The sequence below is a fragment of the Rhinolophus ferrumequinum genome, chromosome 18, assembly GCF_004115265.2.
Source record: "Rhinolophus ferrumequinum isolate MPI-CBG mRhiFer1 chromosome 18, mRhiFer1_v1.p, whole genome shotgun sequence".
Taxonomy (NCBI): Eukaryota; Metazoa; Chordata; class Mammalia; order Chiroptera; family Rhinolophidae; genus Rhinolophus; species Rhinolophus ferrumequinum.
Window position 1 is genome coordinate 15,482,347 of NC_046301.1, and position 27,794 is coordinate 15,510,140.

General features: G+C 46.0%; 1 protein-coding gene across 2 annotated transcripts in view; it reads right to left on the reverse strand.

Annotated features, from left to right (window-relative positions):
• The window catches only part of MAML3 (mastermind like transcriptional coactivator 3), a 382,671-nt gene that overhangs the window by 4,471 nt on the left and 350,406 nt on the right, over window positions 1–27,794 (reverse strand). The window contains exons 3-4 of one of the 2 annotated variants that reach the window (XM_033134281.1): window positions 7,800–8,078; window positions 3,546–3,627 (exon numbers count right to left, since the gene is read on the reverse strand). In XM_033134281.1, coding sequence (XP_032990172.1) covers window positions 3,546–3,627; window positions 7,800–8,078 — 361 coding nt within the window. Of the gene's footprint in view, window positions 1–3,545; window positions 3,631–7,799; window positions 8,079–27,794 lie in introns of both variants that reach the window. The other variant, XM_033134280.1, reaches the window with a different exon arrangement.

Here is a 27,794-nt window from a genome sequence, read left to right on the forward strand (position 1 = left end):
AGCCAGGAGAATAGAAACGTCACTCTTAGAACCCCAGTCAATGCGGTAAAAAACTAGGAGGTGCAAGAAATGGATTTTTCTATGTCCCTGCTAATGATGAAGTCTATGAGACAAAGAAAAATATTTTTTTTTTTCTTGGACTTTTAAAAAGGATGCAGCATGGGAGCCAATCGATATCATAAGCAAATTTGATCCTCTCTGGAACTGAGATGAGAAACCGGTGAGAATACCGTAACCTTGTTAAGCCTGGCACCTTGGCAGATAACCGAAATGTGTTTTTGTCTTCCTGATGGGGGTATTGATTTCTGGGCAGCAAATATGTCTCCATATATTATTTCTTGCTTTAAGAAAGAAAATTACGGGAATGTTGATTACGACTTTAAGTTTTTGAGGCTTGAGATCAATATCATGCTGCATTGAAAAATGAAATGGTTACTGTGGGGAAACCTGAAAGATCCCTAGAAATGTTTCCATTTTTTTTTGTTTTTTTTTGTTGTAAGCTTAATTACATCTAAGTGATTTATTTAAAAAAAATCAAAAGTTCCTGATTAAATACTGAATGGAAGTATAGTGCAACTTGTAATCTTGTTATGAAGTTTTGTGACCTTCACCACTAAATTTGTATCGACTACATGGCCAATCTGATCAACTGTGGTGAAATGGATTATTGAGTTGCTTATTTAAAAATTTAAGGGAAAAATATTGCTGACTCAGAGATTGATCAGATAGACCCCAATTACACAAACAGGCTCATGGGCTGCTGGAAATACATAAAATGACTATAATATTTTGTACAGTTTTGTTGTATGTTTAAAATGGACATGCCAAGGGATTGGAAATTGTCCGGAGTAAGTTTTTGAATGAGAAATAGTTTCCTTTATTAAGAGGGCAGAACTGCTGCAATGCCTTTTAAGAGGTATTAAAAGATGAATCCAAGCCAATCTTTATTGTCACTTAGTGTAAATGACTGCACAATCTAGGTGTAATTCTTATGGGAAAAAAGGGCATTTTAAAATCAGCACCACATTTTCAGCCTGAGAAAAACAAAAAGCCTTTTATGAATCTAGTTATACGCCTTCACTAACTTTAAATATATAAAGAAGAACATTCAAATGTGTCCAAAGAATTAACTTGCCTTTCTCTGATTCCTACATATGTTTAACAACAGATTACTTTTTCTTCTTTTGTCAATTTTTGTCTAAAGCGGTTAGTATTGTGAGATGCTGTAGTCAGATTAATTTTCTTGTCTAAGAATGTCAAAGAAAATCTTCCGTGTCAAATAGAGAGGATAATGTGCATTTTTTCCCCCTAAAAGGGTCTATGTTCTAGCTTCACTCACAAGATGCCTGTATTTGTGAAAAATAAGCATTTCCTCAGAGGCACGTAATATTGCCCAGAGGCACAGAACTCAATAAGAGAAAGAGAGTCATTAAAACCTTGGCGATGTGCAAGGTTCTCATGCAAGGTATCCCTACCAGAACTTCTCTCCAAGAACAATATTTCTTATTTGTCAATTTGCTATGTTCCCAGATACATAACATTGCGCTATCTAGGGTGTTAGTATAAATGAAAATACTAAAGATAGTAAATAGATAGATTTCTCCATCAGCTCAGGAACCCTAAAAGGTCACTGGCTTGTTTACCTTAAGTGTAGTGAAATTTTTAGGTTGATTACCTGTGCTTTGGGGTTTTAGAAAAGTTCAAAGAGTAGAACTTTTAAAGTGAAACCAAAGCACTCAGAATAACTCCTACTACAGAGGAATTACTAAATTTTGGTGGGTCCCTTTACTCCAAAAAATAATAAATGAGTTATGAACCTAGAAAACTCAAGGGACAGTAAGTTAGGCTCATTAGATTTCATGTTTTCAATTCGTTCCTAACCTAAAGCACCAGTTCTCAAAGTGTGGTCCTCAGGTTAGCAGCTGCAGCAACCCCTGGAAACTTTTTAAAAGTGTCAATTCTCGGTCCCACTCCAGACCTCCCGAATGACACAATCTGGGGATGCCGTAGAGCAATCTGTGTTTTAACAAGCTCTGCTGGGGCCTCTGTGGCAGCTACAGTGTGACAACTCCAGGTACAGAGGAGGGCTCTGTGTCTGCAGCAAAGCCTGTCCATACCGCAAAGACTATTTCCACTCCTCTGCACCCAGGACCGAGTGAGAAACGTAATTCTTCAAAGAATTCTGGCACTGATTTAGGGCACAGAACACCTGTGGACAGTTCAGTTTCTTCTGTCCTTCCCCATGTCAAGGCCAAAGGGATCTGAAGTGGTAGGAACGTTCCAGGGAGGGCAGGAAGGGTGCAGTAGCTACTCCAAAGCCGGTGTTTTCACAGGCTTTCCATGAGGTCTGACAGTGAACACCCGTGGCTTTTAGACTTTTTAAACTGCAACTCACAGTACACGATTCAGGATATACATATGCGGGTTTGGAACAAAAAGAAAAGTGTCCCTTGTTGATACACTCGGATAGTTTCTTTTCTATTGTACGTATTTCATTTTGAACATGTTAGTTGTGGCTTATTAAATTGTCTTCACAACCTACTAGTGTATTGCAACCCAAACACTGAAAAATGCTACCCTAGATTATGAATTTTTCACCCACAGTCTATGGAGGGAGGGGGTAACATTTGTGAAATGATGTACAAAGTTTGTACATATGTTTATATATGCATATTTCTGTGCAACAGCTTCACAGCTCCCGACAGATTCTCAAAGGGTAGGTCACTCTTGAGAAGTTGGGACACATTGGTCTACATCCCATGGAAAGGGCAGCGATCAGAATTAGGATTTCTGCTGTTAGGTGACCCCTACAGACTCCTTGAGAATTCCTGTGGACGAGATTGGGAAAGGTCCCCAGGCACATTCTCTACAGCATGCAAGACCCGCAGGGGCTCTCTCTACTGGAGACAGAAAGGTTGGATATTTGAGTGGGCCTTCTACTTTACAACCGAATGGCAACCGTCACCATTGCTACTGGGGCCATGATTTGGGATTTCCACAAAGGGCAGCAGGATCAAGACAGTCCAACCATCCACAGAGCCTTATTTGTTTTCTACATTCAGGAGAGATTAGAGGCTGCTGCGAGACAGATTCTTTCACTTTGGCTGTTGGAAGTGAAGGCCTTGGCCAGTTGACCTACTGGGATTAGCAAGAAAGACACGGTACGGGATTGTTTTCTCTTGTGGTCACTGAGATGATGATCCGGAAATAAACAAGGCTGCTATTGGGCCAGCAGGTCCTTGTTGGTTGTTGAACTACTGACGTGCTTCTGTACCTTGGCAACGAACAGCTGCCTCAGTCCCAGCCCCATCGCTACCCTGAGCCCTCCCTGGGCCCACCACGACCTCTCTGGGACGCAGCGACCAAAAGGTTAATGCCTGGCACAGCCGGGGCCTCCAAGAACGCATTCTGATTGGTTGGTACCCTCCATTCTTACACCTTTAATATAACCTGACATGAACATAACGCATCAGGCCACGAGCCAGACATTCATTACACTTCCCAACCGGAAGCTGTACGACGGGAGAGGGATGCACACGCCTCACCTTGAAACTGACTGACCGGCTGCGCTGGGTATGGATTCCGCTGTGGCTGAAGGTGCTGCCGGGGTAAATGAGAGTGCTGCAACTGCTGGAACGACAGAGGACAAGAAGGGCAGCGGTGAGGTGGGGACAGAGCATGCAATTAAATATCCTGCGGTCCTGAGGAAGGCGGGTTTTCCCCCAAAAGTAAACCTTGTATCGAAGGATAACATGCATGCAGGCAAGTGCACAAAGCAGAAGTGTCCAGTTTGATGGATTTTGCACAAATGAACACAGTACTCATCACCGGCATCTAGATCAAGACACAGAACATTGTCAGGCACCCCTGATGCCCCTTGCCAGTCATTACCCTTCACATGACCCCTAACCCAACGACACAGATCAGTTATGTCTGCTTTTGTACTTAATATTAGGCTGGTGCAAAAGTCATTGCGGTTTTTGCAATTATTTTTAACCTTTTAAACCGCAATGATTTTGCACCAACCTGATATAAGTGGATTTATACAACGTGCTTGTGTCTGGCTTTGGTGTCTGGTTTCTTGTGTTTATTACATTTGTGAGATTCAGCCATGGGGCTGTGTGTAGTTGTGGTCTGTTCATTCTCACCGTGGAGGAATACTCCGTCATGTGAATATACCACAATTAATTTACCTGTTCTATTAGCGGTGGTCCTTTAGGTGTTTCCAGTTTGGGGCCGTCCCTAATACCGCTGCTATGAACACCCCTGTCCATGCCTTTTGGTGAATGTCCCAGGCATTTCTGATGTGTGGACTTGCTGGCTCATGAGTAATGTGTACAGGGTGAGGCAGCCTTCACTCTGACTTTCCAATCAGCCTGCAAGCTTTCCTGCACGTTGTGGTGACCGAGCTCAAAGGGACAGCAACTCGTTTTTAATGACCTACATAGATGCTTCAGGTGGAGGAGCATGGGATTCTTGGGGGCTATAAAAAAGGCTCGTCTTATTCCCATGAAGCCACACTGCCCCTAGAATCCATCGCCACCACTCACACAGACAGCATTTACTTTCTCAAGGAGCCCGGGGGACCTGCGTTTCAGTCTTTCTCCACTCACCGGGACTCTGCACTGCTGGCGCGGTTACCAACATTCTGGAAAGGCTATTACGATCATTATCATGCTGTATGCGAAAAGGGAGAGAAACTAAGAGTGAGGTGGAGAGAGCAGAGAGGGGTCTTAGTTCTCAGTCTGCTGTCAAGTAGCTGCAGGACCTTCGGTGTGTCATTTAACCTCTGTCTGCAGCTACTGAATATTCATTAAGCACCTTTCATCTGCAAGGGCTACAAAGAACACACACAACAAGGGCCCTGCTCTTTACAGTGTTCGTTGTAAAACGAACACACAGGGGCCACTTCGTAACACATGTGTTTATTTCTATTTTTTCTCTTGTTTTTGTTCTTGGGCAGCTCTATAATTTTCTTTCTTTCTTTCTTTCTTTCTTTTTTTTTTTTTCCTCGACAAGGCCTGGCGACCAAAGAAAAGAACAGCCTTCTCCCTGTGCAGCCCATCCTGTGCTGCCTACCGGGGTGTTTTGCACAAACTGTTAAAATTAATTAATTGTGTAGACAAAGTACAGACAAGAAACATGCTAATCCTTTACGCAGCAATGTAAGGGCATTACTGAAAGTAAGCTGAGCATTTAAACGGTTCTCAGCCACATTTCCCATACCGTGTAAGAACGTAACTGTCCCACTTGCCACTGGGAATACACTGTGGGGGGGGCCTGGGGTGGGTGGGGCGGGGCCGCCCGTCAGGAGTCGGGAGGCCCAAGCTGCAGCCCCGGCTCTTTCTCTCTCTAATTGTGATCTCAGATCAGTCACCTCAGCTCCTGGCCTCAGTGTCCGCACATGTAAAATGAAGGGACTTGATGATCCCTAATGTTTCTTTCAGCTAGAAAATTCTAGGTTCTGTGGAACCTTTGTGAGTGGACGGGAGGTGACATGCCCTGCGCGCTTTGAGAATAAGGCATTAAATGTGACTTCATGCCTGCTTTCCACCCGCTCTGTTCTGATCTCTAAGTCCACTGAGAATCATTTTAAAGGTCCCCAAGTTCAGCAAGATTCCACATCCTTCTGTTTTCCTCACATGGCCTTTCAGGAAACCCAAGTGTCTTCAATACGCTGTTTACAAAATTGAAAGTGTGAGGACAGTGCTGCACACACCAGGAAAACCAGCTTGACAGTGATGTGCCATATTCATTCTCAAAACAAAACGCTGACAGCCCCCCACTGGTAGACCCTACACAGCCTGCGTCAGGAAGCGCGTTCTCCGGGTCCAGGTAAGATGCTACGGCGACTTGGGATTTTTCAGCGCAGTCTCTTGGTTTCACGTCCGGGCTAGTCCCACAGGATGACGGGCGTGTGTTGCTGCAGCTCTTCTGTGACACCAGGGTCATGTGACAGGTCCCCATATACATTTGTGCAGTTCCCAAAGAGTTTTACACCCATTACCCCACGTGATCCTTACAACAGCAATATGAGGAAGGCTGGGAAATTATTAAAACCTAACCTGGCAGATGCGGAGAGAGGCTGAGTGGTTTTCCTGAAATCACGCCACAGGCAAAGATTGGGCACATTCTGACCTTGACTGAATTGCTCTTTCCTTGGTCCCTCATCATCTCTTGGTACACATGCCATTAAGGAATTACGGTCTTTTTTTTTTTTTTTTTTTTTTGCAGTTTCTCGTTTTCCTGTCTTTTCCAAGGAGCCCCGCACTTCTTTGAGTCCTGAGTGAGGGGTCTCTCACTCGCTGACCTCCTAGTCTGTGGGTGTCACCCCGGGGCAGCTTTTCTCCCACTCTTCTGCCTCCTCCTCATTCCCAGGGTTGGCTGACCTTGCCGAGTGGGCACCCCCCTGGGCTGGCACAGCCGAGTTCTGCCTGGTTACCCTGCCTCCATTTTGTGTCTTGGTCACAGCACACATATCTAAAGCCATCACTCAAAGTATCAGGCACACCTGACATTCCCTGGGATTGGCTGAGGAAAGGACTTACAAAGCCCAGCCTCCTCTGGCAGCTCCATTCATCATTGCCTGAGGGACACTAGTGCGTTTTCTTGTCACACACCTTATGCAGGGTGAGAGGGAGAGAGGCTTGTTTGTACAAGAGCTGCCAGGCGGCTGACTGACCTTGGTAAAACGGGAGATAATTACACAGCTGTTCAGGATCAAAAGCAAAAAAGGGAACATAAGTGAACTGTGCTCAGTGGTACAATTTTTCTATTTGGGCAATGATGACTGGTGTTACTTTGAACTGCTGTTCTTGGTGAGAAGGGACCTCTACTAACATGCCTGTGTCTAAGTGACAGAGGATGCTTGAGAAATTTCCAAAACCCTGATCCCATCAGGAACTGGGAGGCAGAGCTCTGTTGGGCCTTGAGCCTTACAACCTCACACCTCCCACGAGACAAGAGCGAGATGCCCTATACAGACCCCCACAGGAGCCATCTGGAGATCTCTTGCGGAAGGCCTCAGTCCTTTCTTGGGATAGTGCTAGATTAGGCCTGGGCATCTCAAAAACAAAACAAAACACCCCCAAAAGAGCCACACTGAAACCTACAGGTGCAGCCTGCAGGGAAGGCTTTCTTTCAAAGCTGGAGGAATCATATGGCGACGGTGGACAAAAATGCCCAAGGTGAAGCTTGTTAGTGGTAGGCCTTCCTTTAACTTCAAGATCTCCTGAGCTGTTTTAAAAGCTGCTGAGAATTTTCTTAAATTTGCCCCCTTTCTGTGACCCCAAGTTTAGGTTTGCAGGGAGTTCTGTGGGCCCTATTATTCTGCTATTGTTCCCGTTCCATTGTTCATGACCAATTCTGTAGAATTCTCCTCAATCCTTCCTCCCGACACTTTCTTTCAAGAGACAAAGTTCTCTGAATCATTTTCTTTTCTCCTCCCTGCTAGAAATGTTCCAGTTTAGGAAGAATGGGAGCCAGCCCTCCCTACCCTCGTGCCGATTATGCAGACCCCTGTCCCAGAAGCCAGGAGAAAAGGTGTCAGGCTTGAATGGAAGACATGTCTCTGGCAAACGGGCCTTCACACTGATGGCTGAAGCCCGTCTTTGAAGAATAAACTAATTCATTCTGAGAAAAAAAATCCTAAGTCACTGAAAGGTCTAAATCCTGCAGGTTCTTTCGTGATCCCGGGAAACTCTAGACCTGGAACAAGCACTGGCACTCCCTCACGTACACCCCCAGGCGCTGAATGAATGCTTGCGGAATGGGTGAATCCCGCCATGGATGCCTGTTACCTGTTCGGCCAGAATCTGCTGCTGCTGCTGCTGCTGCTGCTGCTGCTGCTGCTGCTGCTGTTGCTGCTGCCGCTGCTCCCGCAGGAACTGTTGCTTCTGCTGCTCCATCAGCTGGGCCCGCTGGTCAATGAGCATCTGCTTCATGATGGCCGCCTGGGGCTGGCTGCCCAGGAAGCCAGGACCCGCGGGACTGGCGCCCGAGACCATGCCGCCTGGGCCGGGGGGCCCGGACGACTGCATGGGGCCGGTGGTCCGGGGAAGCCCGACCGGGTGCTGCTCCTGGGAGGGCAGGAAGAGAAGAGAATGCAACGATTCCACGTGTGAAGGGAAGCACGGGGAAAGCCGAGTGGGGCGGAGGCCCTGGCTGTGGACCCCAGGGGTCCTGAGTGGCACACATCCTATTTTCCTACAAACAATCCAGTAGACCTCACACGTGGCCTTATCACAGGAGAATGACAGAGGCTGTAGGGAGAAGGTCATAGCAAACGGCTCTGGGAATCTGAGACCAAATCCAGTCTGTTTCCGATGGGACTGACTAAGGGGACACGGACCAGGTTTTCAGCTAACATTGTGTTTTTCCAAAGGAACGGGACGAAGCCCTTAGGTTGGTTCACCTTCAGTGTGGAAGCATGACCTTACCTCTTAATCCTTACTGCCTACCTGGCCAAAGCGGACTTTATCTTAGGTAATAGGAGAGACATTTTAGGAAGATCTGCTGTTTGATGGAATTCTAACGACAGATGACCATGGAACAACGTGGGGTTTTCGGGTGCTGACCTCTGTGCAGCTGGAAATCTGCACATGACTTTAGACTCCTCCCAAACTTAACTACAGCCTTCCCTTGGTAACCGTGGGGAATTGGTTCCAGGACCCGCCGTGGATACCCAAATCCATGAATGGGCAAGTCCTTTATATAAAAAGACATACAATTGGCCCCCCATATCCACGGCTTTCCAAATACTGTTTTCGATCCGCAGTTGGTTGAATCTGCAGAGGTGAAACCCGGGGATACGGAGGGCCAACTGCATATTCATTGGAAAAAACCCACAGATTAGTGGACCTGTACAGTTCAAACCTGTGTGGCTCAAGGGTCAACTGTAATTGTAACATTGAAAAACTTTGATAAATAAAAAAGAAAGTCCTGCTGGTGAGAGTTGTTGATAGTGCAAAATGGGAGTGTTAGTTATACTGCCCACAGGTATGTAATCTCCCAACATCTTCAAAAACACAACTGAGTCTGGTGTGTCTGGGATAATTTAAATGTGGGGGGTTGACTTGGGTCTCCGGATTCTGTAATTATGTGTCAGTCATTCAAATGACGGAAACTTTTAAGGGCTGGTCTTTAAGTAATAGGAAGTAAAGTGGTAGGTAGAGACCTATTTACACACAGCCCAAGTGACTACTTGTACTTGGGCTCCGAAGGGAAGTCCGTAACAGCTGGACAGTGTAGACAACTAGGGAAAAAGAGCTGATGGGAACAGTAGGTGTGTTACCATAAGGTTTAGTTTCTAGACACTTCCTTTCCTGTTCCTTCGACCAATGGCAAGCGTTGTCTGAACATTCCGCAGAAATGTTCCTTTCAGTTCATTCAAGTTTCAGGTAATTAATCCCCACTCCACCACCCAAACAAAACAGGCAAAATAACCATAAAACAAAACAAAAAACCATCACTCCTCTCACCCCCCAAACAAGGGCCCAAAGAAGGTCTGGTTAGTTAGTGCAGTAGTCCAGTTAAGAAATGGAAGACCCAGAACTAGCAGAAGTAGAACACTGAACTTGAGTCTAAGTTCGCATTCCTGCCCCTGGCACAGGACTTTCGCAGGCTACAGGTCCACCGTATCAAGTGCACCTAAGACAAAATATACAGTATGTCTCCCATAAACATACTGTGTTCTATTTTTTGAATGTGTTATTGCTGGTTAATAAAACATTGTCTCTTCTCTACAAATAGACAATTCTTAGGTAGAGAGCTATGCAATCTTTATATTAAAAAGACCTTATACTAAAAAATGCCAAGAAACTTTATGCTACCAGTTTACTTTTTGTTTGACTGACCCTTGCAGGGGCCAAGATATTTCAGCCTCTCCTTTTCCCCCAATACTGGCTACTTGTTTTCCAAGCCCTTCTTTCCAATGGGATAAAGCTGTTTCTTGCCACCTTTAGAAACAAATGGCCGGTTGACTTAACACTTTCATAAATTCACACTGAAATATAGTTAACCGATCAGCAAAAATACAGATATACAGGGCTTTTCTTCTGTGTATCTCAGTATATTTATTTTCCAGTTTTGATAAGGAGGAGAGTGGGAAAGAAAATGACACCCAAGGGAAGAAAAAGTTTTCTTCAGCTTGATTTTATGAGAGGGCTGGTCTGGGCTGGCCCTGTTTATTTTTGCACACTTTGTGATATTCTTGTCCCGCGTGACCTGGCCGGTAGCTGGGGCGCATGCCCACACCACAAGTGGTAAGTAATGACTTGCTTCCCCAGCTTTCTCTCTGCCCGGTGACGATGTTGATACATGTCTAACCACTTTTGGCCCCTGTCTTGCTACAGCAAAAAGAAATACTTCAAAAGCACAGTGGGGTGAAAAGGGAGGGGGAACCTTCCCAAAGGGATACTTAGGTTATTACTTCCCAGGATTATTTCCCCAAATGATTCCTTCCCAAAGGTTTTGCCTCCAGGTTTCTCACTGAAGACCTGGAGACGTAGAGAGAGGAGGGTTATGTACACTTTTAAAGCATGGCCTCCCATACCTTTAGGACTCTCCCAACCAGCTCTGCTGCATTCACTAGCGGGTGAGTGACCTAGAACTCCAGCCTCAGGTGTGTATTCCAAAGCGACACACTGAGCTGGCTGAGGCCATTAACTGTTTCATATTACATGGTGGCTTTTAACCTCCAGTCTAAGAGGGCTTAATGAGCAATAGTTTGTCGTTTTTCAGGATTTCATGCCACCGCTCTTGTTTCTAAGGAGGACACACACTGTGTGTGCAATTAGAGAAAACCAGGCTGAGCTTTCGTCACCAGAAATGTAATGCCTTGAAGCCAAATGATGCAGTATTTTTAGTTTTAATTACTGGCTTGTTCCTGTTCAACGACCTCCCTTGTCTTCTCCCAAGAATCCTCATTCAGTCTTTTCCCGTCAGAAACCCAAATGGCTACATAGATCTTCATTACTCCCCAAACCTCTCACTGTCTTCAGTAAAATAAAGGGAGGGGGGAAAAATCAAAACCAATGAACGTATTTTACATATATTCTCCTCCAGGGAGAAGATCTTAACAATTTTCTAAGGGCTGGGGAGAGGTAGGAAGTGTAAAAAACACCCTACCTCCCCAAAGAAGCAGTTTTCTACTTCAAAAACCAGCTGTGGTAAAAATATCTCCCAAGAGCAGCCAGCTGTTTATTTATAAATCTGTGCGCAGGGAAGCTTTATTTCTCTTAAGTGTTTTCAAGAACATGCCTGGTGTTTGGGTGAGAGGGGCCGGGGTTGCTGGCTGCGAGCCAAGGACTGCTGGCTCGTAGGCCTGGGGATCACAAAAGGCTGATGAGACTGGGGTGACGGGACTCGGTGGCTAACTGGCTCGACTGAGGATGGAGTGCTCAGGACTTCAGCCTTTTTCAGGCGGTCCCCGTCGGGGGAACAGGGAGCAGCTGCTGTTCTTCCTCTGGCCCAGCAGATGGTGGTGTCAGCCCGGGCCTCAGGCTTCCGCCCGCCCGCCCGCTCTGCCCGCGCCGCGTGTCCCCCGCCCCTCCACTTGCAGATGGCTTAATCATGACTCCCGTTCCTCCCCCACCCCGGCCCCCGCCCCGCGCGTCTGGGCGACGCTGCGAACGTGGAGCCAGGCAGTCAAGTGTTACTGCGTACAGCAGGTAGCCTGGCAACTGAGAGCCTAATACCGAGCAGATGGTGTTCGCACGGCGTGATGGACATCACACACGACAGCCTGAGACAATCCAGGAATTCCCTGGTGACTCGAGGCCCTCTTTACACAAAATGAGTTCTCTCTCCATTGCCTTGTATCTCTGGGGTGATCTCCCCCCACCGCTCCCACTGACACCGAACTGGTTTCTTATTACCGACTTTTCTTCCAGCCGGCGGGGAGGGAGATTGCAGGGGGTGGGCTGGGGGAGGCCGTGGAAGGAAACGGAAGGGCTGGGAGCGGGAGGAGATGGTGCCGGGAGGTGGGGACCGGAGAGATGGGTGCGGGGAGAGTGGCGTAAACCAGACCCGCAGGACCGTCCGAAAGGACAGGGATCGTAGCCCGGGCTGCACAAAGCCGGCGCGGAGGGGCGCGCTTCCGTTGTCTTTGCAATCGCGTGGCCCACGAACAGCCTAAATGAAATTTAGGGTTTTACTTAAAAAGTCCCCTGGGGCGTAATTTAGCCTCTCTACTCGAGCCTATATGCTTACAAGTCCTTCGGGGACTCTTAAGAAGTCAGGAGTGGGGCCCTGGCGATCCCGGCAGGCCGGAAAACGCCTCTCCGCGCAGGCGTCCCTAACAAAGGAACCGTGGAGGTGGCCCCCGGCGCGGGCAAGGCGGCGCGGGGGTGGGGGGTGGGGGCGGGAGAGCGGGCCGCCGCAGGTGCCCCGAGGTCCGCGACCCGCGCGTGCTCGCGGGGCGCATTTCCCCCGCCACCGCCTTACCGCATGTGCCAGTGGCTGGGAAGGGAAGGGGAGTGGAGGGCATGGGGGGTTGGAGGGAGAAGCGGGTTGTGCCTGGTAGGTAAAAGTAAAAATCGATATATAAACAAAAAGGATGTCTCAGAAAAAAATCCGTGCTTCTCACACACGCTGAACTGGGTCAAGTAATTATTATAAATAACAAATCACATCAATTTCAGCCCAAACGGAATTTTGCCTAGATTCTACACATACAGAGATTTTTGATGTCCAACCTCTCACCAGTGTCCAGAGGTTTTTCCCCTGCATAGGTACTATTCAAGTTTTGTTTCCCAAGGCAGAAGTCTTTTCAAAGGTGGAAGCTAACGTTTCATGCAGAAGATCACACTTGCTGGGAAAGAGTTCAGCAGTGTCTTGTCCGAGAGCAGCCAGGGATGAATCCACCCTGGCTGGGTGAAGGCACCTGCCTGTGACTCTCAGGGCTCAAGGTGGTGAACTGGCATTCTGTGGCTTGGGGATGCCATCTGATCTCTCCGTCTCAGTCCCCATGCCGGCAAATGAAAATCATGCTCCACCCCAGGCCTATTGAACCAGAACCTCTGGGGGTGTTTTAGCAAGCCCCCAGGTAATTACCATTTCCCCCAGTTTGAGAATCACCGGGACAATGTTGGTTTATGGGCACTGACTGCAACCTGAGGCTTCCCAGCTCTATGTGCTCTGATGAGATTACCCTGTTTCCCCAAAAACAGACCTAGCCGGACAATCAGCTCTCATGCGTCTTTTAGAGCAAAAATTAATATAAGACCCGGCCTTATATTGCAGATTCTTCTGCATCTGGAAGAAAATTCTCAATTTTTCAGAGGGCTGCTCAGGCAATGCAAACCCAAGGATTCTGAAAAGAGTCATGGCCATGAATTCTTCCAGGAAGGTCAGCTCTGCTGTGAGCCGAGGAGCAGCCAAGACAGGACTGGTGAGGCCAGTGTACTCCCTTTCAGTGAGGAAGCATCAATCGTCACTCGACCTTTAATTTTTCCAACTAATAGAATAAAGGCAGTTTTCTAAAAAAGAACGAAAGAAACAACAACAAACCCACGAGACTTCCTGTCCCCTGGGTTGATATAAGGTAGAACTACGGAAAACTATGATGGGAGGAAAGTCCACTGTGGTTGGACGAGGTTCTTCAATCGTGCAGAAAACAGAGGCAACAAGGGAAGAAGATAACTAAACACTTATGGGACATAGACGAAGTAAAGCACTCTGCTAGGTGTGTTCACCTCCATAGTTAAATTCATTTCGCTGACTAAAATAACCCCAAGTCTCTGAGAGGTTAAGTGACTTGTCTGAGGTCCCACAGCGGGTGGTGGTGTCTTTGGCATTCTGACTTTTCCACTGACCCCAACATGCATCTGGTCTAAATTGAGCAGACCACCCAAGAAGACTCTAGAGTAAAAAGAAATGGGAAGGGGGGTGGGGGAAGAGAGGAATGGGCACAGAATAAAAAAGTAGAAACTCTGTTGGGATCAAAGGATGAAACTGAAAGAGCACAAAAATATACGTCATTTTTTATATGCTGCCTGATACCCAAAATTAGGATGCCTCTGTGGTATCAACTTTGACATTTAAAGAAAGGGCATAAGATCAGCCCATTCAACCATAAGTGGAAGGAAGGAACAAAATAAAATAAAACCTTAGAATTCTCTTTGAAGTTGATCAAGTGTCAGGGCAGACACTTGGTTTCAGGATGGTGGTTTCCTTTACAGAATTTCTTTGTCCAGAACAATTTTTCCCTGTGGGTTTGGAGAGTTCGTTGCTTACAATAAATTCACAGTGGGGCTCCAGCAGGGCCTGCCCCCATGTAAATCCCTCTGTTTTAGCAGGTTATTGAAGAAAGTTGGATAAAAAGGTTTGCTTTATGATGTGTGCTGGTTGTGTCCCAAAGAAGATTGAGTTTTGAGGCAATTTATCAATTTAGGAAGCTTAATACTGAAATGACAGTGACTTGGGGCCCAATGCCTATCCTGCTAAATGGGTCCAACAAGATCTTTGTTCAGCCTCTGAGAAGGAGCTGTTTGCACTGGTGAAACCACACAGGCTTGGGTAGGAACTCGGCTCCAACAAGGCCCCAGTGACTGGCCCACCTTGACGAGGTAACAAATAGCGTGTTGTTATTACTGTTGTTGCGATAGCCTCTTGAACATGCAGCTCTAGAAAGTCGGGGTGCCGTTCTAGCTTAGCTCCTAAGAAAGTAAGGACTAAGACTTTAGTTTTCTTTCTAGGCTCTCAATGAGCAGAATGGGGGTCCTACCAAGACACGGGACTACTTAAAAAATACATGTTATTTTCCTCCTTATTATTCCTCCTTATCACTGGAACAATTTGAAAACATTGCATAAAAGTATAAAGAAAGAAAAGGCAATATTCATTATTAACACTCAAAGGCAACCATGTTAATATTCTGATTTTTTTTGTATTTACTCCCAGCTTTCCCCACACATAATAATATATTTTCCATGCTCATGATTATGGCATAGCCATGATTTTACTACCGTTTCTTGCTAAGTAATGTAGAAGAGGTAGAAAGTTCCAACTTTCCACATGCTTACAAGTTACAATTTTCTGGTAGGATAATTCTTGCAAGGTCTGTAGATTTTTATTTTTTTATTTTTTTTTTTTATGTCTTCTAACATCTAATGCAGAGCTAAGTTCACAGTTGAAGCAGAATAAATATTTGCTGAACTGAGCTGACGAACTGGCTATGATGAATTCTAGCCTAAACCAGTGTCGTGAATGACTGGCGAGGAGGAAAAAAGATGGCCCTACAATGCATTGCTTCTCCAAGCCACTGCATCGAGCCTCTGCTGAAGAAGAAAGGGTTAAGGTTGGCAGTCCAGTGCAAGATGTGAGAGTGCCATCAGCCACAGGAAGGTCAGGCTTTCAAGGACTTTCTTGGGGGTAAAAACAACAAAAATACCATTTGTCCTTATCAGTGCTTTTTGAACATAGTTACCATAGGTCCCTCCAGTGGAAACACAACTTTGAGAGTTATGCTTTTCCTCTGCCTTTGATGTAAATTATAGAGTCCTTTTGATCCCTTTGCTGTGATGAATTCCACCACCAAAGCAACTCTAAATTGGTTAAAAGTTCATTTGTGTGCAACAATGGAAGCTTGATTAAATAAATGATAGGACATCCATAGCACGACTGCTAGGCAGCCAGTAAAAATCACGCCCTCCCAGACTGCCTACTCACACAGCAAAAAAAGTTATACAGTTAAGAGAAGGACAAAAAGGCAGTTTCTAAATCATAATCATCTTAGACAAGGATTATAAGTGATTTTAAGTTTTATACTCTTTCAACTTTTCTACTATGAACGTATTATTTCAAGTAAATATTTTTCAAAACTTGTGCTCTGAAATGTAAGGTCTAAATTGCCAAAAAAGAAAGAAGGAAAGAAAGAAACGAAGAAAAAGGGCCTATTTGCTTATTGGCTTGTTTTCAAGGACTTCAAAATTCTGATGAGGGGTGAGGATCCCCTAGTTCCTGGACAGCTGATGGCAGAGGCATCTTGGACCATGGATAGGGACCCAGCCGTGAACGCACCTGACTGTGTCTGGGGAAGAGACTGAGGGCTTCTCAGAGGAAGTGATGTTTGGAAATGGCTCAGGTGGACAAGAGGGGAATGGCTTCCAGAGTAGAGGGACAGAGTGATCAAAGACTTGAATACAACATATCCTGAAATTTCTAAGGACTCATCTCATGGAAATAACCACAGCTTTGTGCAAAGATTTATGTTGAATAGCTTGAGTGATTGACAGTAGCACAACATGAAAAGCAACCAAAATGGCCAACATTTAGAGGATTCATGAAACGATAATACAACCTCCTCCCTCTCAAAAGAAACAAACCTCATTAAGAATACTTAGTCTAAACAGACATGGAATGGAACGTATTGCGTTCAGGAAGGGCCTGGGTTGTGAGTGGGATTGCGATTATTTCCACCTGAGCCCACCTTATGCTCTGGAGTGTGCAATGGTCATCCATAAGTGGATGATTTCAAGAGATTTCAAGATTTGGACATGGTAGGAACAAACTGGGTTTGGCTGCAAGTTCAGCAACTAAGCCAGCTTTTCCCTGCTTCCACCAAGAGCTCCCGAGTCCCAGAGATGGCTCCGGAGGGCACTGCCCATCTTCCTGATCCACCCGGACAAGCTTCCCTTTGTGGCACCACCCTGCTCCCTGTGGTTTTTCTCCAGTCTAGGCAGGAAACCACAGAGCATGGCCAGAACCAGCCCAACCTTTAGAGTTTAAGAACTCGGGAGATAGGTGAAAACCGTCATTTGCCTCTATAGGTTGTCTTCTCCAAGGGGCTGTAAGAAAACCCCAACCCCAGGGGCTGTGAGACCTCCCCACAGAGGAGGGGACAGCATTTGCCCCCATTCAAGTGGCCGCTGTCAGGACACATGGACTCCAAGTGGTTTGTCAGCTGCTCCAGGAATGAGGTTTTCACCCATATGCTTGCTGCCTTTCTTTTCTTGATTTAAAACCAGGGAGGGGGAGGAAGGAGTCTCAGCTGTCTTGAGCAGAGCTGTTGGGAAGAGTTTTTCTCCTGAGCTACTGTTGCCCCAAATCGTGCCTTTCTCTTTTATTGCCTCCCCCCTTTCTGATGAAGTCATCACAGCAAAGATTACATAACTGACGCAGAGTCCTATCTTGTGTTATACTGGGAGCCAGGCCAACGTTTCCATTTATACACAAGAGCACCACCACGCTGCCAAATGGAGCTCGGCGCTTCAACCACCACGAGGCAGGAAGAAGGGAAGGAACACTCGGAGCTTGAGGGCGCTCTGGGAAGAGAAGGCACGGCACTTCCTGTCACCTCCATCCTCTCCCCAGCCTGGGCAGGGTGACTGAGGGATGCCATGTCTGATTGCCTGGGAAGAGCCCTTTCTAGAAGCTGCTTGCTCTCGGCCCCTGCTCTCCCCTCCCAGCAGAAGATGTTGCCCGAGTGGGGTGTGTAGCGGGGGTCTATGTCAGCTTGCTCTGCTGGTTTTCTGACTGCGGAACCTGTCTGTGGGCCAACCAGGTGTGATCACACAGCAAGGCTGTGAGAGGAAGGTTTTCCCTTCCCACACAGGGGGGCTGCCCTCCTGAGAGCAGTCACCAAGACATCAGTTTTGGTAGGGTTTGAAGAGGCCAGGACTCAAGGGAGGGCATGAGAAAGCAGGGGAGAAAAAGAGTAACATTTTTACATATTTAGAGATTTTGGCTGAGAACCAGGTTCTTAGAGGAAGCGGGTCTAGGAGACGGGCTCACACAGCCTCAGGTGAGGCGTGCGGGTGGGGATGGGGGCCCATCGGACCCTGGGTCTTACATCCAGAAAAATCCTTGAGTTTAAATTTTTAGACATACTCTTCAAACAAGGTTTTACATAGAGTCACTGAGAAATACTGATCGAAAGGATTGAAAGACAGCTTTCTATTTTATGGCTTTAAGTTGTGCCCCGTTACTAGATCAGACGACCGGAAGTCCATTATGAATCAATATTCTTTATAAGTCCCGTGTTTATCTTGGGCATGGTACAGTTACACTGCACTACATTTTAAAAAATAAAAACATTACGTCCTTTTTTGTTGGCATTTGTTCATTTTGTAAATATACCTGGTGACTCCAAAAAATAGAAGTGACCTAGGTCCTTTGTGAACCGTGAGAAGAGTTGGGGACAAACTAGGATAAAAATGATCTTAAAAGAAATATGGACCTTAAACAGAGGTCTTCCATGGCACTTGTGTTGCAAACACAGCTCCTGACTCCACACCACACACACACACACACACACACACACACACACAGGACCCTGGAGAAAGGAGTCTGGAAACAATTAGAAATCATCCTCTCCACAGGTCTTACACTGTTCACGCCCTTTATCAGAACTTCTCTCAGGTAGCATGATTCAACATTGCTTGGCATACAGCAAGTGCTCATAAATGTTGGCTCGTATTATCATTGACATTAACAATGAGGAAATTAGAAACTTTACGTGGGGCTTATTATTTTCAGCTCCGATTTTGTTCTTTCTCTTTCTTTTTTTTTTTTTTGGTTTAAATTTTTTTGGGGAACAATGTGTTTCTCCAGGGCCCATCAGCTCCAAGTCATTGTCCTTCAATCTAGTCGTGGAGGGCGCAGCTCAGCTCCAAGTCCGGTTGCCAACCTTGTTGCTGAGAGCTTGTGCTCTAACCAACTGAGCCATCCGCCCCTATTTTGCTCTTTCTTAAAGGTCAAATCAGTTCCTCAGCCTGACGAAAGAAAATATCCCGTTCACAAATGATCACTTTTCAATTAGGATAAAAATTAGGTTGATAGCTAGATACGGAATTAGACCTCTGAACGCAGGTGAAATTGACGTGACACTGTCATTTTAGGGAAGACTAGATCCACTCCTGTTGGCAACAGCAATACAGGCCTTCTAAGGTGGGGTGATGTGCCAAATACCTTTTGCCACTTATCCCTTCCAGAAGCATACATATTTTTGCTTAAATATCTGGGTGTATCACCAATTTTCTATTCCTTTCGACCAGAAGTGAAAGCCCAGTCTGATCTTCTTACCATAATATCACCTCAGACGCCCCCCTCCCCCCACTCTCCTCAAAGTTTCTTGCGCTAATTCTTCCCCTAGCTAGCTGACTTACCACTCCCCTTCCACTATGCGTCTCAGATCTGGGCAAGCTCCCTGACAACGTACGTGATTCACAGACACACTCCCCACAGTAAACTGTACACTTCCTTTACGAGTGTTCACAACTACCACTTTTCTCAAAGTTGAGTGCTCGTAGGAGGTTCACATCAGAGCAGGAGGGTCCGGCTGATTGATGCTGGAGCAGGACAGGGAGATGTAACCAGCCGCTCAGGGTGTTTATCAACCTGAGAAAGCTTCCCCAGCACCGAGGCGCACAGTTCCGCTCTTCCCTACCTTTTGACCATTTCTCTCATTTACACGCTTTTTTTTACCTTGGTCCAACTGATTCCTTTGCTTTCACCCTTGGGTTTCTTCTCCTCTTTACCCTCTCCTATCTTAGAAATTGACAATTTCTCAATCTGCATGGATGAAATCCTTCCCAAGTCAACCAAACCTTTTCTGGAAGCAGATTAAATATAAATGGCTGGAAACCTGCAAGAAATCGCAAAGTGGGGGACGATGAACCTCTACATGGAACTTTAAGTCGGTCTCAGGTCCCCTTTATGTATGTGACACACAGGAAAAGCCAGCGAGAGTGAAAGGTCCTTCTTTATTTACCCTAGGTTCTCAGGGCTTAACTTTTACTGAAGAGTAGTACTTCCTATACAAGGCCCAGGCCCAGTGAACACGACCCGTTAAACTCATACTTAGAAGCATGTAAAAAGCAGCCGACGAGGCCATGCTTTCATGCCTCTTTTGATGTAGTTGTAGAGAATTTCCAAGGAAAGACGTCACCGAGTCCCCATTACTCAGTAACTGTCAGCCCCAGGGAATGGGTGTCCGTGTGCAGGGTGCCTAGAGAGGCCTGACAGCGTGGACGGCTCATCCCCGTGGCTCAGAGCCTCGGACCCATCACCGTGGACACATCTGAGGCTGTGTGCAGCGGGGTCCCAGTCACGCTAAGCACCTCCCCGAGGCTTCTTGGGGACAGAGCCCAGATACATCCTGCAGTGAGATGCACACACACACTGGGTAGGAACCTAGGGAGGTTTGGAATAGTCTGATTCACTCTCTGCTAAGGGACTCAGATAAGGAAGGATGACGAGGTTGGTAAAATACATTGCCAAGGCTGCTGGCCTAACGTAAGTTCAGGGATCTGGTTTGAGAACATGGAGCCTTATGCCTGTCCCAGGACTGCACCACCCTTAATGGCATTTTCAGTTCAGTTTCCAGTTCTTATTTTCCTTAGAAAATATTTGGTATATGAAAAGATGCTTAATGTCACTAATCATCAGACAAATGCAAATAAAAACCACAACGAGATATCACCTCATTCCTGTCCAAATGGCTATCATTAATAAATCAACAAACAAGTGTTGGCGAGGATGTGGAGAAAAGGGAACGCTTGTGCACTGTTGGTGGGACTGCAGATTAGTGCAGCCACTGTGGAAAACAGTATGGAAGTTCCTCAAAAAATTAAAATTAGAATTACCTTATGACCCAGCAATTCCACAAATTCCAATTTCTGGGTATTTAGCTGAAGAAATCCAAAACACTAATTTGAAACCCCTATGTTCATTGCAGCATTATTTATAATAGCCAAGATACGGAAGCAACCGAAATGCCTATCAATAGGTGATTGGGTAAAGAAGATGTGGTACATATACACAATGGAATACTACTTGGCCATAAAAAAGAATGAAATCTTATCATTTGTGACAACATGGATGGACCCAGAGGCATTATGCTAAGTGAAATTTATCAGAGAAAGACAAATACCATATGATATCACTTATATGTGGAAGCTAAAGAACAAAATAAATAAACAAACAAAACATAAACAGACTCATAGATACAGAGGCAAACTGATGGTTGCCTGGGAGGAAGGGGGAGGGGTTGGGTGAGAAAGGTGAAGGGATTAAGAAGTACAAATTGGTAGTTATGAAATAGTCATGGGGATGTAAAAGTAAAGCATAGGGAATATAGTCAATGATATGGTAACAAGTATGTATAGTGCCAGTTGGGTACTAGACTAGTCAGGGGATCACTTAGTAAATTATGTGAATGTCTAACCACTATGCTGTACACCTGAAACTAATATAAAATAACATGGAATGTCAAATAAGTAAATAAATAAAAAAATAAACATCACAAGTCAATGAAATAAAAAACACCACCAAAATATTCAGCCACAGGTATAACAAACAAACAAACAAACAAAACAGACAAGCAAACAACTGGCCTGTTTAACAGAACACAAAAATCCATGGCTATGGGTTCTTTGCTTTGATTGGATATGCAGTAAGTACTACCACACCATGGCCAAAATACATCCATCACCAGAAAGGGAGCATACACCACATCCCCCGCCTGAAATCTGAGCACTGGAACACTATGTGCAGAATGTACCATTTGCCCCTGAAGCTTTCTTTCAGTTCAGGTATGCATCCCACTTTTAAAAAAGCTTTGATTGCTCAGGGAGTCCACACTGGCAGGTGTGGCTGGAGTCTCAGAGAAGGGCAGCCATGGCCTCGGTCCTGTAGGAGAGACCAAGTTGCCCTTCATTGAAAAGCTGGAGGATGATCCCAGCCTGTGATGGGTGAGCCTGTGGCATGTGCTCTTGTTCCACAGGATTCCCAGAAAGCCAGCCTGCTCAGACCTGGGATGGTCAGAGCTCCAAAGTAGAAACAGGGAAGAATGGGGGACAAGAGACATATGGGTTCTAGAGAGTGTATGACCCGTGACAAGTCCCTGTTCTTCAGTGTTCTTCAGAAAAACGAGGACGCCTGCCCAGGTGCTTGCTAAGGCCCCTATCAACCCTAAGAGTCTCTAGTTCTGCTTGGGAAGAGCTTCATGGGTAAGGGGGAGCCTCGATGGGAGTGTAGATTTGGATTGCAGAGAGCAGAGGAGGAGAACGCAGGAGCTGCCACTTGCAAGGAGAGAGGTGGTGGCCCTACTGCCCAACCCGAGGTGTATGCTGGGTGTGTGGGAGAAACGCTGTGCGGGGCGGGTCTGACCACGGATGGGTCTGAATGTAAGCGTGGACATTTGCTCTAACCAACAGAGAGGGAGCCACAGGAAAGGCTCTTACAGGGAATAAAATGATAAAAGTATTATTTTAAGAAGATTAAGCCGGTGTCAGAGGTAGAGCAGAGATTAGAATGAGGCTGATCAGAAGAAGGAAAGTGGGGAGGCAGGGTTGGTAGGCAGTATTGGGGTAATCCAGCTAGAAGGTGAAGGGAAGCTGGCCGAGACTTGGTTCCTATGGGAACTGAAGAGTAAAGAGTCAAATGAACTGCAAGGTATATTTTGGCAAGAATAAGGATTCACGTGCTTTTTCTCTGTATGTAACATATGTCTGAAGTCACTTGATGGTGCAATGGTCCCCACCTTTTCCTGCTTACTTCTAGGCTCCGTTCTGCTCACATTGCCCTCACGTGGCTCCCAGAAATCTGGCAGAGACAGTGAACCCTGCTTAAAAATCAGTACAGACAGTTCCTGTTTCCCTTGTCCTCCCTACTTTTTAAAAATTGAGTTTTTTCAACGTGAATGCAGAATGTATTTTAAACCTACCACCTGATTTTCAACTGGGAGTAGACAGCAGGGTTACATGTTGAATGTTTTTAAAGCCCTGATAATTTATCCTGGGATGAAGAAAACATGTCAAACAGTAACAGGAAATACAACCAAAACTATGTTAAGAAGAAAACTTTTCATTTTTGTTCTTCCTTAACTTGTTCCCCTAATTTTCTACTTCCTAGTAAGTGTTTCACTTAACTTTTTCTAAGAAGGATCATGAAAGTTAGATGGCAGCCCAGTGAAAGGGTTTTAATGACAAGTAGAATTCACAACAAATGTGATAACTAAGTACCTCTGAGGCTTAGTTAGTGGGTTTAAGCTCGATACTGGATTTTCTTGAAAGTCAGAAAATCACTCTTGATCTTCATGCTAAATCTTGTTTGCAACGTAAGTGGTGTGATATTTTCATAAGATAGTTAAGGCTGCATTTATTCCATCAATCTTTTAAATCTGAACTAGAGATGGTGGTAAAAATAATTTCTAACAAATAGTTCATCACTAACAAAACCAGCCAGGCCACTGAAAATTCATGATTGAAGAATACATTGGTGGTTCCAGGGAGAAACACGTTTGTATCAGTAGCTTGGAGACTGGGTGTCTTCTCTGAACAAATGAAAAATCTTCTCTTGGAAAATCTTCCTACCCCTTATTGAGACAAAGTTGAGGAGAAGCAGATACTCTGGTCTACAACACTGGAATTACCACCGGGCTCTGGAAAATGGATGGCTTCACCTATTTGTTCTGTCTTCTCCTCGGAGGGAGGGGCTGCAGACCTCCCCATCTGTCTCTCTTACTCTCTGGGCCCCCGTTGCTATGGGTTTTCCCACAGAGTCTGAAGGAACACGATTCCTCTGACGTCTGACACTGGACCTCTGCAGGCAGCCAATTTGTTTTCCTTTCGCCTGCCCCCTGCTTCTCCTCGCTCCCTTTCTGATATATAGGATATTCTTTCTGTGCATCCACCAAAAGTAATGTGTCAAACTATGATTATGTTTTCTTTTATTAAACAAGTAGAGGAGAGACAGATTGCTTTCCTTCCTTTGACCAAGGAGAGGTAATAAAAGGCCCAGGGAGAGTGGGGGTGGGGGAGTTGTCGGCGGCTGCCGTCCTGGGCCAGGCCAGCTCTTTTCGGCAGGTCATCTGAAGGAATTCTGGGCCACCCGTTCCGATTTGACTCAGTGGCCAACGGCCAGCAGCAAATCACTGGTTCTGTGCCCTGAAATAGCTGAGACTGTGCAGTCAGTCCTCAGCCGTGTCAACCTGGGTTCTGGGGGAGAGCATAGAGGGGAGCCCTACCCTCAAAATGTGCAGGGAAATCAGTACTTAAATATGGTGTTTTATAGATTCCTGACAATCGGAAGGAAGGTACTAGGCTCAGAAAAAAAAAAAAGAAACCGATTCAGACCCTTACAACTTGATCCATACTACCTGCACCTCTGAGAAAGGAAATGTAACGTGGGAGTTTGGGGGGAGGACGGAAGGAGGGTACAGAGCATGGAACAACTTTTTTTCTCTTTTTCTCTTTTTAGGGAGTTTTCTTTCAAGCGTCTGTGTTTCCTGTAGTTAGAGAATGAATTTGAGGGACAGAACTTTCACAAATCTTGTAGGATATTTATTCCGTGCACACACGATTTTCTCACCGACACCTGTTAGGAGCAGCAGGAATGCACAGGCAGAGGTGGTGGGCCTCTGAAGAGGGGCTGGGCAAAGCCAGGCCGTGACACTGGCCTGCGGTACATTAGCTTCCCTTTACATTGTCTGGGGGCTGTTAGAGAAGAGAGTCCTTGGGAATTGAGGGTCAGGGCACTTTGGGCCACAAGAGGAGACAGACAGTTTCTCGTTTGGGGTGTCCAGTGCTGGTCGCCACAGAGCCTTGTTGCCTATCACCTTCCTTTTAGGGGCTCTGGAGAAACAGGCCCACCCCTCAAAATAGAGGCACTAAGGTCTTGAATCCCAGGAGGAGGGGCTGGCAGCTGAGAGGAATAGAGGTCAGGTCAAGAGCCCACTGGATAAACAATACCTGGTACTGAGCCACAACAGAGACAGACGAGGACAAAAAACACCGATGGGAATGATGGAAACGGAGGGGCAGGATGCTGCTGGAGAAGAATGAGGCTGGGAAAAGTCCCAGCACAGCCCGTGGCCGGCAGACACCTCCATCCCCACCCTCCAAAGCGCCGCGAGGTTTGGTTCGGAGACCAAAGCGGTGCTTCTCTGAAGCTGTGCTTTTCTGTGGTCTGTGTGTTTTAGGGGTAAAGCACAAAAGCACCATCAGGGTGAAATTTCTTCTTCTTTTTTAAAATCTATTTTTCAATTACGGATGGCATATAATACTGCATTAGTTTCAGGTGTACAGTATAGGGATTAGACATTTACGAATATATACCTTACAAAGTGACAGGGTGAAATTTCTCATTTTTCTTTCAGTCCGAATGCAACTAGTTTTGGAACGCTGAGCAATTTTAGGTGATTGTTCCCAGGGTTTTGGATAGTAGAAGGGCAGGGAAAAAGGAAGGGGACAGACCTCAACCTGAGCAGGTAGTTTGTTGGCAGCCATTTTCCAGGCCTGCAAACTCACCCAGCTTTGTTTTGCTGGCCTCAGAAGAGAACCCTTTGGGGGCCTCCCTTTGTGTGCACACCATTTCTGATCACGGGTCACTGGCCAACAGAGTGGGGGTGTGATTTGTGGCTGCTTGAGCCCTGGAAGTGTTAGAGGGAACCTCCTCCTTCCCATCCGGGCCCCCGAACTGCCAACAAAAAACAACCCAGCAGGTCTAAACAGAGCTCAAATGGAACAAATATTTTCTTCCTCAGGAAAGGTTAGGGATTTCTTGAATTGGGGAAAAACAAAGAATGGTTTATAAATATATAGGCACGATATTTACAAAGATATTATATATCCTCATTATAGACAATAAAGGGCAAATTTCACAGTTGATGTAACGCTTTTGCTTTTCAGATTTTTTTTTTTGCATTAACGTAGATTTTTAAAACATGAGACATACATTAATGCTAAAATGCAGAAAAAGTTTTCATTAAGAGACTCAGCTACTCCAGCGCCATGGAGCCAAGTTAGAGGTTTGGTGGCATTAACATAGATATTTGCATATATTCCCTCCTTAATCTGTGTTCTCACAGATCCGAGTGAAAATCTGATTGTTTTTTTGAGGCAAAAACCCAGCCGCAGGAACAGCTCGTAAACCTCACCACAGACAGACACAGCACTTGGGGAACTGTTTCCTTTGGCTTCTGAGCTCTGGTAACTGTCAAGCGGGGGAGGGGGCACCGATCAGGGAAATCTGGAAAGACAGGAGTCTGTCAGAACACGGGAAAGGACCTGACACGGGGGTCACATTCGCGTCGCACAATTTGCATGAGCACTTCTGGACCAATTCTGTTTTCACACGCAATTCACAGACCCGCAGCGGCACGACTGACTGGTGAGGCTGCCACAAGTGTGGTACTGACCCGGGGTTCTCACTACACAGATGCCTAATGCAGAGTTTTAAGCAACACAATAGTTATTTTATAGTTATTTTGCATCACCATAGTCCCATGATCTCTTTGTCCCCTCCACATAGTGGAGATGAAGAAGAAAATTGCCCCTTCCCTCCAAAGTGGGATTCTGTTATTTGAAATTCGCTTAAGAACAGGAAAAGAGATGGCAAGGGTCGGCTAGTATTTCATTAATGTGAACAGATGATTCACATCACTAGAGTGACAGTAAATTTGATTGTGCCATGAAGTGCCAATAGGATGCCAAAGACAGCCATGAAAAACACGAGAAACCCTGAATGGCAAACTGCTTTGAGACTCATCTGTGAGAATCCAGTCCCCCAAGATAAGGCAGCACATTGCCCACCTGATACTTCAGTGCTAAGTGAAGGGAAGGGAGGGTTAAGATGCTCTGGGTGCCGTCATAGCTACAGGAGGGAAGGAGAGTGACAGTACCCCAGCCCCTTCCTAGGTGGCATTAGAAGCTTTAGAAACTTAACACAGGCGCTCTCGGGTGGGTCACTCTCCATGTCCAATAAAATCAATTGATTCAGAGGAAAGGAGAGATAGGCCTTCCAGGCGGTGAGTCACCAGCCCCCCTGCAGAACGTCCAGCATTTGCTGCCTCTGCACTAAATGCAAACCAGGCGGACTCTCGAAATGGCCTTGGGTGCAGTTTTCGGTTTTTCCCTCCTTTGTTCCTTGAAGATAGTAAGCCTTGAATCCTCTTTGAATCTGAGTTCCTGATGGAGCTGTTTCTAAATGATATTGCATCACGTGATGAAATCTGACCCACTGGAATCCACCCTTGTCACGCTGTCTGACCTCAATGCCGAAGTCTACCCTGGTGCAGCCCAGAAAAAAGACACTTACACAGGTAGTTGTTAGGCTCTCTTTAGGCTCAATGAACTTCTTTTTATGTTTTACCTAAAAATAGTCTCTCAAAGACCACTGTATTCTGAATTTCAAAAGTCAGTGATACATATTCATCCTAGCATTTCCCATCCTCAAGTCTCATCAGTATTCCCCTCCCCCTTTTTAAAAATGAGGTGGGAGGAGGTTTGGGAAGAAGGGTTTTTGTTTTGCTTTCACAATTTTGATTTCGGCCTCAGTTACAAATGATCACCCTTTGTAGGCAGTAGGAGGGGAGGTGGCCACTCCCGTTTGGGACAGCGGGCAAGTTGTCTCTCATGATCCAATCACTCCTTTCCCCTGTTAAAGACTTTCAGACCTAAAAGTCAGTCCCCAGTCCTCAGGCTCTGACTCTGGATCTGGCATGTAGAGCAGGCAAAGGATGAGTCTTAAGTGTAGGTGGGGTGGGTACTTACCGACAAGTATCATCTGTCAAATAATAAAGTGCCTCTTAAAAGGCTCTCTCCCATGTTTCTGTCTCAATATGACATTTTCACACATGGGCTTAGGTTTTCTAGGAGAGTACTATGACACTTAACATACTACTCGGAGTGGTCATAACTACACAGTCCCTAAGCCTAGAGAGTCCTTAGGTTCCAAGGGATGGAACACAGGATAGTAGGTTTGGCGAACCTCTGGGAGCCAGGGAACAAGACCTTGTGCCTGGAGGGAGGGAGGAGAGGACAATGGAAAAAGCCCAGCCCAGGTCACAGTTT